The 20,996-nt window shown below is 39.6% G+C and overlaps 1 protein-coding gene across 2 annotated transcripts in view; it reads left to right on the forward strand.

The window, feature by feature from the left end:
- EGFLAM (EGF like, fibronectin type III and laminin G domains) overlaps positions 1-20,996 on the forward strand; it is an 85,526-nt gene that overhangs the window by 51,712 nt on the left and 12,818 nt on the right. For both annotated transcript variants that reach the window (XM_048930739.1, XM_048930740.1), the window contains exons 14-20: positions 3,288-3,413; positions 4,157-4,400; positions 9,198-9,309; positions 11,023-11,139; positions 13,557-13,737; positions 17,536-17,614; positions 18,967-19,110. In XM_048930739.1, coding sequence (XP_048786696.1) covers positions 3,288-3,413; positions 4,157-4,400; positions 9,198-9,309; positions 11,023-11,139; positions 13,557-13,737; positions 17,536-17,614; positions 18,967-19,110 — 1,003 coding nt within the window. The remainder of the gene's footprint in view (positions 1-3,287; positions 3,414-4,156; positions 4,401-9,197; positions 9,310-11,022; positions 11,140-13,556; positions 13,738-17,535; positions 17,615-18,966; positions 19,111-20,996) is intronic.

Below are 20,996 nucleotides of genomic sequence, written 5' to 3' on the forward strand. Positions count from 1 at the left end.
TTTGTGCAAAGCACTATGGACACACAAAATGTGTTTTGCCTACAGGCATAATTTCACTTCTCCAAAGCAACACAACAATCTTTCAGATCCAAGCAGTGCTTTGGCCATTAAAAGGACTTTTTCCATGAAAACCCATTATTGTTGAGGCAAATAGGCTTTCCTGTTTACCATCCATTGTTTTCAGTTCCAGGATCACACTATTAAAAATACATATATATCAATTCTTGCAATAGCTCTGGAGGGTGGTGTATAACATTATTTCCCCTTCACAGAAGAAAAGATGGAGAAGTAGGGAAGTTAATTAACAAGTCCTGTCTTCTATATATATTTAGTAATCCCTACTTCATCCATGTAATGGACAATCAGAAAACAACAAAATCCTTGCTTTAATGGCATCCTAGTCTGATCAGTTTAAGTGGAAGGGTAACCCCCAGGTCAGAATGCAAGAGATGAAGGCAGGAAATTTGTCCCATATTGTTGAATGCTCTCTGCCATGCTTCATCCACAAAGTCATCTTTCTTCTCTTCTATAGCTTTGCATTTGGCTTCTCATGAAGCAAGTGATTAATGAGAAACCTGCCAACAATCACCCTGTATTCTCTAGATAACATGATTGAACTTCTGTGCTACACAGGAGGAGAATAGTGCAGCCTAAGAAATAGATAGTAAAAGAATAAGGCTTTGGAAGCAGACAGTAATTTCATGACAGAGTGAGAATCTATGGAATTTATATAGATAGATGAAAGCCCTGCTGAAATTCTCCAAGTCCTGATCTCTATTGCCTCTTGTGATGCAGCTGGTTTCATTCCCATCTAGGAATGCTTCACGTGCTACTGCATTAACAATCAACATCACTGAAAATAAATGCTTGGATCTGCCATGTGTGACTCAAAACTGAGTGATAGGGCCCTACTTTCCTTACGTGGCTGCACACTCTTATTTGATACTGTGCCAGGAGAGATTTGCAAGCAATATATGATACATTAAGCTTAAAATAAATAAATTTCAAGTGAACTCTACTGAGGTTTAAGGATGGCTTTTGCTGGCCTGCCTTTTGTTTCTTTTTCTTTAGTACAGTGTATAAATCATGAATGCTGTGATTTATGGACCACAGCACTAAGGGCAGGCAGGAGAGGGGCCACCCAGCCCCTGTGCAGGACAAGCCACCAGCACATGATGCTGTGAGAGCAGCCTGGCAGTACATACTGTGACTGCTGCAGCTCAAACTGGCTCTCAAACCAGAGAGCCTACAGCTTGTCTGACCACTGCTGCTGCCTTCTTTCTTTTCTGGTACTTAAAAATTCCACTTCAGTCTTTCTGAAAATAGTACCACCATTGTTAGTACTGCAGATAAAGACGAGCATTGCTTGAATTTTCTAGTTATGTCTCAGACTTGATGAATTTCTAGTTGTCCCACATCTTGCCTCAGTTTCCCATCCATAAAACCAATCTGGTACTGCTCATTTCTGTTTCCACTGCAAAAAGTGATGACTACATGAGAGTTCTCTCAGACCAGAGAGCTCTTGTAGCCATTGAGAACTTCATCATAGGCCTGGGGAGAACCTTCAGGAAAGGTGCAGGTCATCATTACAAAACATTCTCTGTTGTGTAATAACACTGAGCATCAGAAAGGGAAATGGCTAAATGAGCATCGCACAGCTGGGTGTGGGGCAGCCATTTTGAAAGGTAATTGTCTTGTTGCAACAGGAGGAGAATTTGTTCCCTTCCAGTGTGCTTCAGTTATGCTCCTTGGTTGAATCCCTAGACCCTGTCTAGTGAGGGCTGCATTCAGGCCATTTAGGTCCATGTCATATTACCATTGGATAGCATTGTTAGCATTGCCTGAGCACACGTGTGTCATCTCAGGGGTGATATCCCAGAATCACAGAATCACAGAATGACCAGGGTTGGAAGGGACTTCAAGGATCATGAATCTCCAACCCCCCTGCCACAGGCAGGGCCACCAACCTCCACATTTAATACCAGATCAGGCTGCCCAGGGCCCCATCCAATCTGGCTTTGAACACCTTCAGGGATGGGGCATCCATAACCTCTCTGGGCAGCCTGTTCCAGCACCTCACCACTCTCTCCATAAAGAACTTCCCCCTAACATCCAACCTAAATCTTCCCTTCCTCAACTTAAAACCATTTCCCCTTGTCCTGCTGTTATCTACCCTTTCAAAGAGTTGATTCCCCTCCTGTCTGTAGACTCTCTTTAGGTACTGAAAGGCTACAATGAGGTCACCCCGCAGCCTTCTTTTCTCCAGGCCGAACAAGCCCAGCTCCCTCAGCCTGTTTTCATAGGGGAGGTGCTCCAGCCCCCTGATCATCTTTGTGGCTCTCCTCTGGTCCCTCTTCAACAGCTCCCTGTCTTTTTTGTACTGTGGTCTCCAGACCTGGACACAGTACTGCAGATGGGGCCTCACAAGTGCAGAGTAGAGGGGGACAAGCACCTCCCAGTCCCTGCTGGCCACCCCTCTTCTGATGGAGCCCAGGATACCATTTGCTTTCTGAGCTGCAAGGGCACACTGCTGGCTCATGTTAAGCTTTTCATCTGTCAAGACCCCAGATCCTTCTCTGCAGGGCTGCTCTCAAGCACCGCTCTTTCCAGCCTGTACAGATGCCTGGGATTCCTCCAGCCCAAGTGCAAAACCTTGCACACTGCTGTGTTGAACCTCATCAGGTTCACCCAGGCCCACCTTTCAAGCCTGTTGAGGTCCCTCTGAATGGCATCACTTCCTTCCACCATGTTGACCGCACCACTCAGCTTGGTGTCATCAGCAAACTTGATGAGGGTGCACTCAATTCCATCATCGATGTCATTGATAAAGATGTTAAAGAGCACCGGTCCCAAGACAGACCCCTGGGAGACACCACTCATTACACCTCCCAGGCTTACAAAGGCACAAACTTACAGTGAACAAAGAAGCACTTACAGTATTTGAAATAAAACAAATCACAGTGTTTCTGAACGATCTATACAGTTTTCAATTAACACTTAAGAGAAAACAAAGATTGGAGTGAGGGTGGAAGAAAAGTATTCTGGGGAATTATTGAAAGACTTGACTGTCATGATTTGCTATTGAGGACTTATTTCTGCTAATTTTAAGGTCTAGTATAAAGCCAGTGCTAAAAGCGAGCTACTTTGGCTGAACTATGCATAGTTTTACAACTGGGGGAAGAATCTGGGATGGAGAGCAAATTGTATTGGTTAGTTGCAATGACCAACAATTAAGTAAATCTTTGACAAACCTCTCTGATAAATCATTACTGTGGTGCTGTATTTAGGTGAGTGCAGCAGTGGAATCTGTGACGAGGCATCCTGCATCAACAGCGGTACCTGCACTGCAAGCAAGGCAGACTCATACATTTGCCTTTGCCCTCTTGGATTTAAAGGTCACCACTGTGAAGAAGGTGAGAGTGTACTGGATTGCCTGCATTTCTTGTTGTTATTTAGTATTCAGCGTGCTTTTCCAAATAGTGACATCCAAGGATGTCTTATGTTATTAACTGATAGAAGACAAGTACTCAATATTATTTCATCTTATTAAAATCACACATTGAAATCCTGCCCGACACTCAGTCTGGGGCTATGTGCAATCTCTATTTAGTTAGAGATTCTTAAACTTGGCCTCTTATTCAAATTAACTATTTAAATTAACTACAATTAAGCTTCTCAGTCTCCCTTTTCAGCTCCACAGTTACACAATCACCCTAAAGAAATCCACAGTTTTGTTTTAACCAGCATCAGTTTTGTATTCTAAATATAAAGGACCAAATATCAATTTTATGTTGAAATTGCAGAGATTAAAATAACTAGTTACCAAATTAGTGTTTGGAATACAGTTTTTCATGATGCCACGCATTGCTTATTACTTTGAAAAACACTGCAGTAAATGTGTACAGAGATGTATTAATCACAGTAAAGCACAAAATTTTCTAATACATATAGCATCCTTGGGAGAAGGAGAGATAAAGGAGTTAAATGATTCTGGCTATGATAAAAAATATTTCTAATTTTGATGACGAAATTCCTGAGTTGTTTCCTTTTGTGTTAGCTTTAAGCACAAAATAAAGGGAACTGATACTGGTTGGTAGGTTAGTTACTCCTTACGTTTGAGCCTCAAGTGACCTACTTGTGTATTCTGGATTTCCAGCACTCACCCTGGCCATACCTCAGTTCAATGAATCCTTAAGATCGTTTGCTAGCACACCCTGGCCCTTGGAACCACAGAACTATCTTTCCTTCATGGAGTTTGAGATGACATTTCGTCCAGATTTAGAGACTGGTGTCCTTTTGTACAGCTATGACACAAACAGCAAAGACTTCCTCTCTATCAATATGGTGGCTGGTTACGTGGAGTTCAGATTTGATTGCGGCTCAGGAACGGCTGTCATCAGGTACAATCTCATTTGTCATATTTCCCTTCCAACAATGCCACAGATCATTCCCAGGAGAGGAGTGAGTTGAAAAGAAGAATACGGTATAATGAAGTATGGAAGCCCATCTGTTTGTACTGCCTGCTTCTTCTAAGAAGGCACAGAAACACTACCACTGCACTTACAGGGACAACATCTTACTTTGTTTCAAAGACTTCTCACTGTTTCCACATCATGTCACTGTCTTACTGCAGATGTTATTTTTCTTTCTGTGTGTTATTGCAGAAATTCATTCTTACCTCCATACATTGTGCAATTGGTAATTAGGAGGTTGATAAATGTTTATATATATTTCTAGACACAGAATTGTACTGCAGCAGTCTTGTGATCACGATCCTCCCTGGTCTCCTGCCTGATTGCAGGCAGTAAGTACTGGGATGGAGATGTCACAACAAGATACAACTCCAGGTCCCCTCTTTTGCGTAGTCTTGTTTCTTTGAGGATCTAAGAGTAATACCCAATTTACCTAGCAGTCTTAAAGATTATTGTCTGATTTGTATGAGTCACCCAGGCTCCCAGACACCGTCTGAGAATGATTCATCTCATCCTAAAATAATGGCGTAGGACAGGAGCAATGATATGCCTCGAAAAGGGCTTTTCTTTGTGTGTAAATGAGTGCCCAGTCCTTGAATAGTTGTTCCCAGTGTTTGTAGAAAAGGCAGTGAGCTGAACAGAGGCACTCAGTACCTTGGCTGCAGTCCCAGTTTGACCAGACTGACCTAATATATAGAAATAATCTGTGTAAAGCTTATGAAAAACATACACAGTGCCTGCAAGTCTTGTGTATCATGTCTTTTCTGTGGACACTAGGAATTATGGCTGTACTGCAATTAAGAGAAATACGTTGATTTTCCACTGAATGAAGACTAATACATACAAATTCACTCAGATTATAAACACAAAGATGAAATATCATTAGGACTAGTGCAAAATAATGCACAATACCAACAATTCACAGCTGTGGAGATGTAGTTAGTGTTGTCACATAGGGGAGGATTCTAGAGTAATCATAGATAGTCCTGTGCAACCAACAGCTAGCTGCTTGGAGACAAATACAAAAATGCAATTAGAATGCAAAGAGTTTTTAGGAATGAAATAAAGAACAATGCATCTGCAAAAATTCATGATGCACACTGTCTTGAAAACTTCCTGCAGCTGTAGTCACTTAATTTCAAAAGAAATCAGCAGAATTAAAAGAAGAGGAATAGCGTTGATATCCAGGAAAGGTAAAGTAACAATTTCCACAAGTGGAAGATCATTTCAAAGAGACTAATGGAAGTACAATTAGGATTTTGAAACTGTGAATGGAACATGGAGATGAACAAAAAATGATTATTCTGCATTTTTTAATTTGTGCGGGAATTGTGCAGGAGACTGCAAAACAAATAGTAACAAGCATAGAAGACTTTTTTTCCCAGACAGCACATAAATAAGTTGTGGAAACTAATCATCACTGCATGTTTCAGATGCCAAAACTATAAATAGGTTCACAAAAAAACTTAGACAAATCCAAAGAAAGATCCATTGAGGGAGATCAAACACAATTGTACGGATGCAGCCTTCAACTCAGGAAATTGCTAAATAACATGTTGCCAGAAGCTTGGAGGATACATCAAGGAAAGTATCATTCCAAACTTGCCCTGTTCTTTTATCTGACCAAACTGTCAGAAATATCTTATGTGAAAGACCTTTGCTCGAACCCGAAGTGACTCTTACAATAGCCTTCAATTTCTTTCTGATTACATCTAATTCCTCCTACTGGTAACCACAGTACTTTAAAGTAGATATCATTTTCCCACCAAAGAATACTGTAGTGCTGCAGAACATCTTGGATTAAAGTTCAGCCAAGAGGTATGGGGCTTGTAAAATGTGCTGAGAGCCACAAGCTTGTGCCTAAGGTTGGAAACTGCCCCTTTCTATTGGAAAGCACAAGAGAGAGCAGCACACCAATTAACACTGAGTTGAGTGAAGTAGGAATGAGTCTGGTGTGACTGATGAGTAATGGGGGGAGATTTTTGAGGCTGCCAAGATGAGTGGAAGGTTGCCAGAATTGTTCCACACATTAGAGAAGCTGTTAAACAATAACTTAGATACATTTATTTTCAGTGCATGTTGTGTCAATTGCATGGTCAGGCACTTAGACGAGGAAAGGACAAGTTTGAGGTTGACTGTGCATCATCAGTTTAACAAGTTTATGTTTAAGGAGGCATAGCACTGGTGCATAGAGTAATCCTTTTCAGCCTTTAGATGTGAATCAAAACCCATGAACCCTGGTTCCTCTTACATTCAATTGATTACCTTCTTTACATGGCATTAACTTCATTTCTGGAGCTGTAACTTCTTGCCCCCTCCCTTCCTGTGCCCAAGCACACAAGCTTCAGGTGGGGTAGTTAATTTTCAGCTCAGGCACTGACTACTTAACTCCAGGTGTCGTAGTGAACTTGCCCTGTCTGATGCACATCAGGTTGCTGTTATCTTGGTATAATTAACCTGTATTCTACTGCCTACTCCAGTCATATCTTCATGGAACATACCAGTGCTCAGCCCTGTCTCCATTTTACATCCTCTTGTAACATGGGCAACTTGCACCCTGCCATCAGTTATGTCAGTTCTTAAATGAAATATGCATGCCTGTTTATTCAGTACCAGCTCAAAAGTCTGCTTTAGTCTTCATCGTAATAATTCTCACCTATCTTTTGTCCTACCTTTTATGAGGATACAGTTCTGGTCATCCTATCTCTTCCACATGACCAAGCTGTTAAATATTAGAATATGACTGGAACACAACTACAATGTATTTGTAATTAAGGATATGGAAAACAGAAGGTATTTCAGTGAGTCAGAAGCAGCAGTCAGGATTTTGCCACAGATGAGCCAAGCTGGAAGAAGCATAGTGTGCATAAGGTGCTCAGGAAGAAGAAGGGCTGCTGAGTGAAGGCAAAACCAAAGCCAGGCAAAACCAGGATGTAAAAATTTGCTGTATCCCATGGCCACATGTTGCAGGATCAATAATTTTATTGTATGGAGTATTTTCTAAGTTCCAGTTTGTCCTGGAAAAAGTAATCATTAGCCCATCGGCACACAAAGAATCAGGAGTTCCAGTACTGGAAAGAAGCACTACCATATTCGCAGCTTTCAAAAACCCCATGAATCCAAGAAATATGAGGGAGCTCCAGAAATTATGCCTCCTATTTTATAATGTTGGTCCAGAGCCGGATCTTGGTGGTATGACAATAGAGGCTGAACCTTCCCAACAATGTCCTGTTCCATGTTGCTGTGTGACAGATGGCAGCAGAGGGGCAGTCTGACAAAATGGCATCTGACATGGGAGCGTGTATGAAGCAAAGGTGTGTCACTGAATGGCATACATTGGTGCTTGCTGTATATTTCTGGGGACCAAACAGTGGGTTCGAGTACAGTGAGGTGATGCACAGTGCATTTGAGCAGTGGTGACAGTGAGGAGATGAAATATATGTAGTGGCACTTATTAGGCATCCAAACCCATTGGTTTCTTATTAAATATTTATATACTAAGGTGATGAAATTCTGTTACCTATTAATTTACCCCAAGTAATTAAACAATAAATGCTACCACACACAAAAAAGAGGAAAAGGCAAATAGCATTGCTCAATGATATGTGTTTTTTCAGGTTCTCTGAAACAACTGTCAAAGTAATTATTGTTAATATCTTCCAAATAAAGACAGATACAAACGTTGAAGAAATTTGAAGGAGCGATGTAAATGCAACAAAAATATTTCAAATTATACAGAAATAAAAAAGGAAAGGAACTCGTATTTGCACATTTTGAAATTGATACATCTTTTTTTTTTTAAATCAGCATTTAAATCAATCTGAAAATTTCATATTTATTTATACTTTCTCATAAAGAAAAAGCTAAAAAGTGCTGAAGTATCCCAAATAACACCATTTCTGATTTTTTCAGCTTGACTGGTGTATGAAACACAGGTTTTATCACTCCTGGGGGAATGGCTGCAAATTATCATTTAGACATAAAATGTTTTAACTTTTATACTAATTGGCAAGTTCTGTAGAACTTCTGAAGGGGAAAACATTTTTGACCATTAAGTACTCTGCTATTCGAATTAGAATTGAACCAACCCATATTCTAAGAACAGTCTTCAAAGACTTGCTTTGAGACTGGAGAATGCTTTACACAACTGGGGATTATTGTTCCTGTCCAGGATTTCATCACATCATTAGGATCATATTTTAGTTACTTCCCCTTAATGTGCAGGCTTCTTGTGTGTGTGTGTGGATGTCACTGGAACAAGATGCATAAATAGAGCTGATAAGCCAGTACAAAGCACTTCTGTTTTAAAAGAGAAGGGAGGATGGGGGGCTAAATGAACATTAAATGGGAAATTTTATCTCCAGGCTTATGTCATCATGAAATAAGAATGTGCAACTGAGCCAAAAAATTTCCTTTACACTTTACAAATGATTGAGCATAAGAAGTAATTCGGAGCTGGATGAAGTGAATTCTGATTATTTAGATGTTTCTTTTATAAACAAGAGTAAAGAGATAGTTGTTTGTGGTAGGAACACAATCTTATTTTCTTTAGTGATAAGCCTCAGGCATTATGTTTCTTCCTTGTAGCTAAACGGAAACTTGATGGATTATTATTTTTTTAAGAAAATAATCCGAAGGAAAATTGACTTTTAGCATGGCAGTTATTTGAAAATATTAGAAGGACAAAAGTATAAGACACTTAAATCTTTCTTCCTTTTAAAATAGGAGTGAAGAACCTGTCAGTCTGGGTCAATGGCATGAGCTGCGAGTGTCTCGCACTGCGAAGAATGGTATCCTACAAGTGGACAAACAAAACCCAGTAGAAGGCATGGCAGAGGTGAGCATATGATCTAAGTTCTCATTAATATGTATGTGAGTATATATATGAATACAGCTGTTAGTTTGTAGAATAATCACATCATAAGCCAACAGGCTGCTGTCAAAGCTCTTACAAGCTGACAAAAGTACACTTCAGGGACACATTTCCTTATGTAACATTGTCTTCCCTGTAAGTACAAGAATTCTATAAAGGCAGATGAAACCATGGCCTTGCCTGCTCACACTGTGCAGCTGGACTCACATTTCTGCAAGTTCATTCAAGTTCTTTAGGTTCTTTTCCTGGCACTTAATTGTTCTAGCTGAGTCAGTTGAACCATGAAACTGTACACCATGAGATGCAGTATCTTGAGAAAAGTGAAATGAAAAATCTGTGCACAAAGTCCTGTTTTTATCTCTCTGAATATTGTGTTGGATAGGTAAGTAAAAAGAAAATTGTTTCTTTGTCTTATCCTTGCAAAAGCAACGTTTATCGCAGAGTAAGGCCAGCCCCACTCACAGGGGTTCACGTTTTATTCTTTTATCACTGAGAGGTCATAGTGAGTTTTAATAAGGTGAAATCATGCTTGCAAAAAGCCAAGCAGGGTATTTCCCTTGAATGTACATACAGAGGTCCTTCTTTATTCCAACTACCTGAGACTAGAGCTGCCTTTTACTATAAAATGTCTTTTATAGTTTCCAAATGAAAAATCTGGCCATAAAACCTCATTCTAAATTCTATTAGCAGAAGAATCTACTTCTTTCTTTCTTTCTTTCTTTCTTTCTTTCTTTCTTTCTTTCTTTCTTTCTTTCTTTCTTTCTTTCTTTCTTTCTTTCTTTCTTTCTTTCTTTCTTTCTTTCTTTCTTTCTTTCTTTCTTTCTTTCTTTCTTTCTTTCTTTCTTTCTTTCTTTCTTTCTTTCTTTCTTTCTTAATTCAAATGAGGAAACCATTTAAAGGAAAGAGTTTTCTTGAAATGTGTAAATCAGTTGAAATTCCAGTTGTCTCTTAAGAAGCAGCTTGAGTAGGAAAATGTTCAAGCACAGTTGAGATTCCTCTACAACGTGGGTCAAGATGAACACTCATTTTTTTCTGTAAGTGCTGCAGTGCAACTGCTGAAGGAAGTTGTCTGGGAGCTGCATTTGCATATGCATATGGCATTGCATAGTTATCCTGTCCTTACCCGGTAAATGATTCACACTAAGAAACTGATAGTCCATCAGGTATCCTAGCAAATACTTTTAGCAACTAATTCAAACCCAACTTTTCTTCCATTTTGCTATGGATTTACTTCCAACATTGTTGGAAACGTTGATTGAGTCTCTGTTGCACAGACCTTGCCTTGGTTTTAGCTTCACAAGCCTCATTTGGGTTCTGTGTACCTCAACACATTGCGGATAGCTACATGTGCAGTCAGCAGTCAGAGTGTGAGCTGAATAAGTAAGTAAGGAGAAAAGAAATTTGGTATTGCTTCAAAGCTCTCTCTTGATTCTTCCTACAGTTTTCTCATTTTGAAATGTGGGAGGTTTTTCAGCTGGCTCAATGAGGATAAAGTTGGGCATTAAGGAGTGTTCTGTAGTAGCTTTCTTGACGGAATTGCATGAAGATATGAAGTTAATAGAAGTAATGTGGCATTAAATAAGCTGTAATGTAATTAAGCTCTAATGTAAGCCAAACCAAATAAACAAGCATTGCTCCAGCTACTCCGATAAAATGCTACTCCTGTGTTTCTTGCAGGGCGCTTTCACACAGATTAAGTGCAGCTCTGAGATATTTCTTGGTGGAGTCCCCAGTTACGATACGGTGAAGAAGAACTCTGGGATCCTCAGACCCTTCACTGGGAGCATTCAAAAGGTATGTGCCAGAGTAACATGCCAAAGTCATTTATTTCCATTTTCCCATATAACCCACCCAGTGGACTCTTCATGTGTAAACTAGACCATATAGCACTGACAGTATCCAAAATCACCTCTGGAGCACAACATGAAATGATTAAACACATATTTCACAATGGAAATTCTTTCTAACTTGAACAGCTGGTGAGTGTGTCCTAATTAGTTTCTGCACTAAAGAGAGAGCATAAGCCATGCAGGAGCAAGAGGAGATAGATGCATAATCCTTTTTCTAGATTAGAGTCCTGGAAGTGTTCTTTAACATTACGTACATATATAAATAAATAGAAGGAAGATCCTCAGATACTTCAAGGACTGCACACTGAGATGCTAAATACATGATAGAACCAGTACAACAATGAGCAAATAGATGCAAATTTAAGTAGCTTCCAGATCAGCTAGAATAATGTTGTACCACACAACAGTTGTTCTCCCCTCTTTTATTTGCTTTTATTTGGGGTGTATGAATCACAGAATTGCAGGATCAGAAGGGACCTCTAAAGATCATTGAGTCCAACTCCCATGGGGAATATCTTTTTCATTGTTGGCAAACTGTATATGACATTCTACATTTGCATAGGTGTAATCCTCTTCTGGAAAAGAGATACACATTAATATAACATTCTGAATAAGTACTTAAATGGGATTTCAGGTTGAAGTAATATGTGATCTAGCTTAAGCATATCTAAAATAATTTGGATAATGCCCAAAAATTTGCCTTCAATTCTCAGTATTTAAAATGAGTAAATGTTTGCATCAACTTTAATTAACAAATATAAAGCCCTGGCAATGCATGTCATAATAATTAATCAAGGACAGAAGAATAATTTCAATGGTTAATGGTTTCATCCATTAATCAAGATCTACCATTTTTCAGTATCTGTGTCAGTTATTTAGTGGAAAACATGAAATACAAGAGAACTGAAGGAATCAGTAATAGTGGTGAGCACAGATCAGTTACATGAATATGTTTGGAAAGGTGAATTGACAAACATTGTGTGATTTGAACAACCAGATAGGGAGCAAAGAACATAGATCACACTTGCATGGTGGGGGGACTGTACCCTAGAGTACAGAGGCATTGATGTTTTAGAAATGTGGAGTATTCACTGTTACTTTTCTGGTGTAGCAAGAGCATAGATGGGAAGTCAGGGAAGAGTACTGTCAGCCTCTCAGGCCCTGGAGACTAGCTGTGTTCACACATAGCAGAATTTTGAAGAATGGAATAGAAATAAAGCTGCAAACATCCCTAAGCACTGGAAATAGGTATAGGAAGGGCCTAAGATCTCAGTCTACTTAGAAGACTCAGATATGGCTAAGGAATTGACTTTGCTGTGATCTGCTAATTTCTGTATGAGTATGAGATTTCTTCCAAATGATGCAGGAAAAGGCACAATGTGAAACAAGGACTGGAAACTGAAGACAATCTAAATGCAGAAATAGCATACACATTGTAAGAGTGGGAGCATGTTAACTTCTGGCACAATGCAGCTGGAAGTTAAAGAAGCTGGAAGGGTGATGGGCTCTTCACTGGTCGTTACTCATGACAGGACTACTGTTGAAGTTGTTCAGCGCTGTCTCAGATAATAAGGTCTTCATGCAATTCCCCCTTCCCAAATAAACCTACTAAGATATATTGTCTGAGTTAATTGTAATTTGAGTTAATAGTTAAAATGCTCACTTCTGACCTTGTTTGTGGAAATAGATTTCATATCTTGATGTAGCTGAGGTCAGGAGCTGAATGCACAGATGTAACCTGTGGTGTCAGCTGAAATTATAGAAATGTCAGTTTAACTGGAGAACATATGTTACTGACACATTGGGAAAATCCCAGCATTTAACAATTCTCCTTGGTTTGTACACAGACTGTTTTGTTAGGTCATTGTGTTTATCTTCTGCTCTTAACTCAAGCTTCTTTCCAGCAAGATTTGCTAGAAAGCAATAGAAAACATGAAAAACAAGCTGTTCTACATAGTGTTCCTGTTGTCAACACTGGTCTCTTGGGGGATTCCTGATCTCAGAGACATTTTTTCTCAGCAGTGCTCATCTGATTTTCCAGTCATTGCTCATGGCTCAGTATTCGGAGAACAGATCAGTAAATCCCGCACTGCTTCTCTCCATATAGGGGTTGCCTAGTTCTCTGCCATGAAACACAAAAGAAATTTATCTTCAACAGGTCAAAGTGAGCAATAGAATTTGTTGGACCAGTTCCTGGAAAACACTTTGATCCCAAGAAACAGATTGTTGGCCATATTTCAAGGATTACCTTTCTCTGAAGTCTTACAGAGAAGTCTTCTGACTAGCAGTGCAACATGAAAAGCCTTTAAGACTTTAATAAGCATTTTTTTCTTCCTCCATTTCTTTCTTTTTAACCTCTAGATTATCTTGAATGACCGAACAATTGATGTGAAACAGGATTTCACTTTTGGAGTCAACCTAGTAAATGCTGCCCACCCCTGTGTGGGCTCTCCATGTGCAAATGGAGGCAGCTGTGTTCCCAAGAAGGACAGCTATGAATGTGACTGTCCCCTGGGATTTGATGGACAGCACTGCCAGAAAGGTAATATTGGCTGCATCTCAGTTGAGGATTGTTTGCAAAAACAGGGAGAGATTTAACACCTACAATTGTTGCACACATTTCTTGAAATAGAAATCCTGGAGGACAGGGCTCCCTTTGCAATCATGCACGTTCTGTGTACTCAGGGAAGAATTCATTTTGTTATTTAGGAACATCATAACTGTTATTCCAGCAAGGAACAATAATTCATAGACAGCAGCCCGCTATCTGATCGCTTGCAGTACTCAGCATTGAATACTTCATATATCTCCCACCTCCCTGGTTACACAGACTATAAAAAGGGGCAGTTCCTGCCACTGTCCTTCAGCCAGGGATTATTTTACATTCTGAAGCACGAGGATGGATAACCCTTGTAATTTAATCCTCCCCAGTACTAATGACAAACTCTGCTCTCATATTCAGAAAAGACTAATCCTTTTATAGACATTACTACTCAGCAGTTTCAACATCTGCACAGATCCTGCCTTAATATAGCAATGGAGATCACCAAGGAGGAGAGCCTGCCTAGGCACACGTAGTTTTTTTTTCCTCGGAGCCACTGCAGTATTTCACTTCTAAGACTCAGGAAAACGTCCACATTGCATGAATAACCTTGAATAAAGGAATAAATGTGATTCCACTAGGTGGAGGTATTTCCCTTCCATCAGAATTGTCTTGAAAAATCCCTAAGGAAATGCTTTCCTGTGTAATAGCAAACTAAGTTAAAAAGAGCTGAGTGACATTATTGTCTTCACCCACTCTTTCATTTATCACAGGCATAAACATCAAAGTAAAAAATAGTTGCTTTGGTTAAATCATGATGAATAGATTGACCTTTTCTTCCACAGAAAGACAATGTCTTAGAACAAAAACATTTATTAAAAAACAATGCAAGAAACCCCTTCGCTTACGTTATTGCGGTCTAGCTAATAGCAGGAGCAGCGTCATTTATCCCAGCTTCTCAGTGGGGAGGAGGAAGAATTGTGATTTTGCCGAGTGCTGCGCTCCTGGCATCAAGATGGTATCTGAGCAGTCCCAGGTCTCCAGACTGAGCTAAGGCAAGAGAATGGCTTGCAGCTGGGGCATGTGTTCATGGATGTACAGAGAGTGCAGAAAGCCCTCCTCCTGCACCTCTATCCAGAGCAACCCTTATGAACTCAGTGTAAATTTCTCATAATTACCATTACCAGTGTCTTGTCAGTAGGCTGTAGACAAAGCTGAAGCAGCATGCATATGCATGGACACTACTATTTCAGCACAGGGCTTTGGTTTGTGCACTCAGCCCCTGCAAGAAAGGCTGGCAGCGCAGACTCTATCCTGCTTGCTGTAACTCCAGGCACTGAAAAAACAAAGTGCTTATGTGGTACTGTGCCTCCTTCTCCAAAGTGATATACATACTTTGAAAAACTCAAATGGTTTTGATATGAGATGCAAGTTGGATGCTGTAGTGGATCATTGACTGAGAATTCAATAGAGCATTACTGGGATATTACTGCGATTTATATTTTCTGTCCAAGCTGTGATAAGTATTAAAGTTATTTGTACTTGCAAAATGGAAGACAACAGTGAATTGTTACTATGCTCTGTGTAGAGTTGATCCCTGCATAAGCCATGGGGAGTTGCTAATACTTGAAAACAGCAGAGAAATTTGGTGCTTGTCCTATCTAACTGCATCTTTATGTGTCTTGGGCTGGCAGGCAAATATGTATAGTTGAGGTAAAACACTCATGTGTGCTGCCTTCATAGGTGATTATACTTGCATATGCAAACGGGAAGTGGGTATCATGCCTGTGCATGAAAGGTGGGCATGAAAGTAGATGACCACTGAATAGGAGAAAATTATGCCATAGAAAAATAAAACCAGAATGTTCTTGTTTTGTTTTTTTTTTTTGCTTACTCACTGCAGAGTGTGGAAATTACTGCCTCAACAGTAAGTACTGCAAATGATACGAAAACTTCTCTGTCATTATGTGCCTGTGTCTGCTTTAGCAAGCTGAATGCCGGATTGCCATTAAGTCTGGCAATTTTCTGTCAATAAGCCAAAACATTTTCTAGCATTATACTGTACTTCCTTCAGCCTTGTCCTGTTGACATTTGAAACTGTATCCAGAGCACCTGCTGAGTACAGTGTGGTGGCTGCAGAGCTGGTCCCTGCATTTGCAAAGCAGTAGAGGCAGCAGGTGCTTTGCAGCTCTAGGTGCTCCCTCATGCTGCGCTGTAGTTGTTCAGACTTCACCCCTGCTTGAGAGCTCCGGTGCCAACCAACAGCATAGTGATGAGCTGGGAGTGAAGGTGTTTATGACATCTTGTTCATCCTACTCTCTTCCATTTGCAAAGATCTTGCATGTATCAAAGTACTGCTTAACTTCACATGTTTTTCTGCAGTTACATACTGTGCAACAGGTGAAGAGCATAGTGAAGAGCAAGAAGAGATAAACATCCACAAGGCTTTACTCTGTAGAGGAAACCTGAGTGAGATCAAGGGCTGTGCATGGCACTAGCCCCTTCTCCTGCTGAAGGCAGAAGCAGCAAGGCGGTAGGACCAGCACAGAATAGAGTAGACGGAGAAGGGCTCCTGACACCCTTTGCAATCTTCCAGCATGGTCAGAGGCTGTCCAGTGCAGAAAGACCAAGTGGGCAGCATCTGAATGTGCATAACACATTTCTCATGTCTTCCAACAGTTCTGGCAGGCTGCAGGCTGTAGCGGTTTCTTTAGACACATTAGGCAGCTTTCCTGATTTCGCTAAGGATGGAAACAGACATTTGTCACTACCTAAAATTCTCACCCTTTGCAACCAAGAGCTCAATTTTTTATTGCTGTTGTTGGCTGCCAGACTACAGCGATTGCTTTGTGTCACAGTGAACTTTTAAAGCCCAGCCAGACTCAGTTTTGTACAAAGAGAGTGTGCATCCATGCTCTGAAAAGTGAGCAATTTATATGGATGGGATTAGGAATGGATTGAGGGGATTAGTTCTCAAGAGGAAAATAGGATGAAGTTAGCTATTTTATTGATTTTATGAAATTGGTTTATATTTATGCAACAGGCAGTCACGAGAGCTCAGCAGCTAGCTATAGGCTGCTCACTCAAAATAAAGTCTCCCCAAGGCAGTGCTCACACTTGCCGCACACTCTGTGTCATGGATGTTCAAGGATTTGCATCACAAATCAAAGTTTTCCCAATGGGAAGCTCCAACTCCAGCACTGGTTATGGTGCATGCTGACCTTGCAGCAAGGACTGGGACTGCACAACACAGCTGTGCTATGGGCTGTCTCTGGTGAGGTGTTGTGGGAGCATCAGTGAGCAACACATACTCACCCCTCCTGCACTGCTGTGCATGCTGATTGCATCAGTTGAGAGGCTTTGTACATTCTGTCAGCAGCCTTTGGAATAGTGTCATTTGCTTTCAGGAGGCATAAAATGATGAAAGGCAGCTTGGATGTCCTCCCAGAACTATCCTTTATCTGTGCTGCTGTTAGAGGTGCTAGGGCCACCATGGAGGAATGTCATAACAGGGAGTGAAAAAAAAACTGCCACATTTTCCCAGTACTTCATCTTTTCCTACAGTGATGTTTATGGTGGAGTAATACATTAGGCCCTTGGCATGAAGTCAGTACTTTGACCTGCGTCAGCTACTACCCTTGCATTTACATAGAAACTAGCAGTGCCTTTTTGGAAGCCGTCGTGAGCAAGTTCAACTGGGTTCTGGGCCACCTGTTGATGTGGAAGTAAGTCAACAAAACAGTCTCTCGTTCCTTCCTTTCGACAGCTAACATGCATCTTATTTTTAATACATTTCAGCCATTACAGAAGCAATTGAAATCCCACAATTCATTGGTCGTAGTTACCTCATATATGATAATCCAGACATCCTGAAAAGGTAATGTATCTCCTGTGACCATAAGTGATCATACTGGTTGTATACTATTATAATATTGGAATTGTTATTTATCTAAGCATTTTAAGCTACATTTCTCAATTTCTAAATTTTTGGAAAAAATATATTTTCTATTAATATGCTTATGAATCAAATTGCTATAACAGTTAAGGATCTTGCAAACTTCAAAGAAGTGATATTCATGGCATATGTCTCACATGGAGAAGGGCTGTTTTCACTTTCCAAGAACAGACAGCAGACATATAATAAAGACCCCACATCCACAGACAAAGGATTTAAACTCTTACTCTAGATAAAATTTAGATCCTAAAACTTCTTTCTTTCTTTCTTTCTTTCTTTCTTTCTTTCTTTCTTTCTTTCTTTCTTTCTTTCTTTCTTTCTTTCTTTCTTTCTTTCTTTCTTTCTTTCTTTCTTTCTTTCTTTCTTTCTTTCTTTCTTTCTTTCTTTCTTACCCTTCTTACCCTTCTTACCCTTCTTTCCCTTCTTCCTTTCTTCCTTTCTTCCTTTCTTCCTTTTCCTTTCTTCCTTTTCCTTTTTCTTTTCCTTTTTCTTTTTCCTTTTTCTTTTTCTTTTTCTTTTTCTTTTTCTTTTTCTTTTTCTTTTTCTTTTTCTTTTTCTTTTTCTTTTTCTTTTTCTTTTTCTTTTTCTTTTTCTTTTTCTTTTTCTTTTTCTTTTTTTCTTTTTCTTTTTCTTTTTCTTTTTCTTTTCCTTTTTCTTTTTCTTTTTCTTTTTCTTTTTCTTTTTCTTTTTCTTTTTCTTTTTCTTTTTCTTTTTCTTTTTCTTTTTCTTCTTCTTTTTCTTTTTCTTTTTCTTTTTCATTTTCATTTTCTTTCTCTTTTTCTTTCTCTTTTTCTTTCTCTTTTTCTTTTTCTATTTTTCCTGCCCTCTACCCTAAAAGATGCTCAGTCTGCAAAATTTATTTCAGCAAATACTTGCCTGTATTTCAGCCATTGGCTGGGGGGAGGCTTCCCAAATATTCTCACTTGCAGCTCAGTACCTCTCACCCACCAGTTCGCTAAACTTATTAGACCTTCTCAAAGTCTGCTTGTTAGAGTGCAGCTCACATGGTGTGGGGACAGAAAGTATTTTCTCTTCTTTGTGTAGTATAAATTAGTGTTTGGGATTCTGGAGAACCAAGCTCAATTCCTTCACTCCAAAATGTTGGAAACGGGCCTGTGAACCACAGTGTCTCATAAATCACTACATGGGCAAGTTACTAAACAGAAATGAGCAAGATCAGTGAAGAAGGAATACTGTATTGTCTTTTAGGTCTGTTTGAAAGAGGACTGCACTATTCAGTGTTTACTTTTATTTTCTTATTTTACATTAAACAGGGTATCAGGATCAAGAACAAATGTTTTCATGAGGTTTAAAACCACCATGAAGGAAGGTCTTTTGATGTGGAGAGGAGACAGTCCTATGCGACCTAATAGTGATTTCGTTTCTCTTGGCCTTCAAGAAGGAGCATTAATATTCAGGTAAACTACCACTTCCTTGTTTTTTTTGGCAGACAATGCACTTCACGCTCAAAAGAATCCACTGCATATCCAGCGCACTTGTCCTTTGGTACATTGTGGCACAATTCAGATTTCAAGGTTTGTTCAAAGATAGTCCAGTTCTTGTCTAGGCCAGCTTCACAGCAGTCATTCTTCCTCTCTTCCTACCCATTCTTAGAGCATCATCTTTTAAGTATTGAAAGTCATCCTGTGGTAGTAATAGTAATGTAACTCCCCCCCCATGTCTATTGACGTATTTGCTATTTCAATTAAGTAGAAAGATGCAGGGCTTGCAAACAAAACAGGTCAAAGAAACAAAGCCTTGCTAGTGCCTGTGCTTACAGTAGACTCAGTCTTCATCAGACTCTTTGTAACTGACACTACCGACAAAACCACTTGTTTAAGAATTGAGTAATATTATCATCAAAAAGCTGAAACCAGGGAGTACTGGGAATTGACTGAAGATGTCTGCTGGCTCTTCAGAATTACTTTCTCCCCCACAGACACTTAGGCAGACTCAGTGCAAGTTTGTGCATGGCGCTTTTTGTGACTCCTGCTTTTGAAAGCTGCATCTTTCCAAGTGAGCCACTTTAAGATTGTGTAAGACAAATACTGAAACAGAAAACTACAAATTTCATTGTTGTTATGGATTATTATGAATGACTGTTGATTAAATTACAAATATTTTGTTAACCATTTAACCTAATTTGGAACTACCTTTTACTTGACTTCTCTGATTGTTCTTCACAACCACAGATACACAAACACAGATGCGTATTTCTATTTAAATTAATTTATTTAAAGATATTATCTTGTGGTTTCCTGTGGTTAACCATTTAATAACTCTTAGCTACCTCACTGTTTAATAAATTAGGAATTGAATCTGCAGAAGTGGTGCATTTTATGTCTTTGGGAGAGCCTGTCTTTCCAAGATGCTGGTTAGTAAGTGGCCAATCTGTTATGCCTGTTTTCTCAACACAGCGTAAATAAACACAAAGGTTTTACACTGAAGCTATTGTTTTGTTTTGTTTTACTGACACAACTGTACTTATACATTTAGGAAAGATTAAAATTAAGATCTCAGATTGAAATTCATGCAAACCATCACTGCATAATTAAAGTGAGCACTTGAGATGATGAGAGGACAAATGTATAAAAAATGTATCATCTTTCACAGCAAGTAAGCCTCATTCTACTCTTGAAAAGAGCAGCTCATGACAGATTAGGTCAGAAGAAAATCATAGGCCTCATTTGGTAAGAAAGCACAAAGTTAGATATCTGTGTTCTGGTTTGAAATTCAAATACTCTTTTTTTTCCCCACCCGAAAGGGATGGGTTCCCTGTTCAGTGCTGTAAACTCTCTCTGTTCTTCTGTGTTTCAGTAGGTTATACCTCTGTTTCAGAGAATCTCTGTACATCAGGGATATGAATCTCATTTTGTAACTAAGAGTATAACACTGAGTTATAAAGCTGAGCTTAGCAACAGCTGTATCTTCCTGCAGCACTCCTCCTCTGTCTGCAGGATGAGAGGAGATACTTGCTTGAGACACACTCAAGTCTTTGTGAGTAGTCAAATTTAGGTTGACTGCTTTGCTGTAGGCAGTGCTCGGCATAATACTCTTTTCTCAAGTGCTTGACTCTGGCCTTGAACTTTGTTCCAGGATCAATCTTATCTGAATATTTAATGATGTTGGCTTTAGCCTCCAGAGTCAATACAGGCAGAAGGCCATTGATCAGCAGCTGGGGGTCAGAATATTCAGGCAGCAGAACACCCAGTAGCTCAGTGCTGCATCATCACCTCCGTTCATGAAAGTAGGTTTAGGTATTTGGAGCTCAGAAATTAAGATGCTTTAAGTGTAAATATGATGG

Source organism: Lagopus muta, chromosome Z (assembly GCF_023343835.1).
Source record: "Lagopus muta isolate bLagMut1 chromosome Z, bLagMut1 primary, whole genome shotgun sequence".
NCBI lineage: Eukaryota > Metazoa > Chordata > Aves > Galliformes > Phasianidae > Lagopus > Lagopus muta.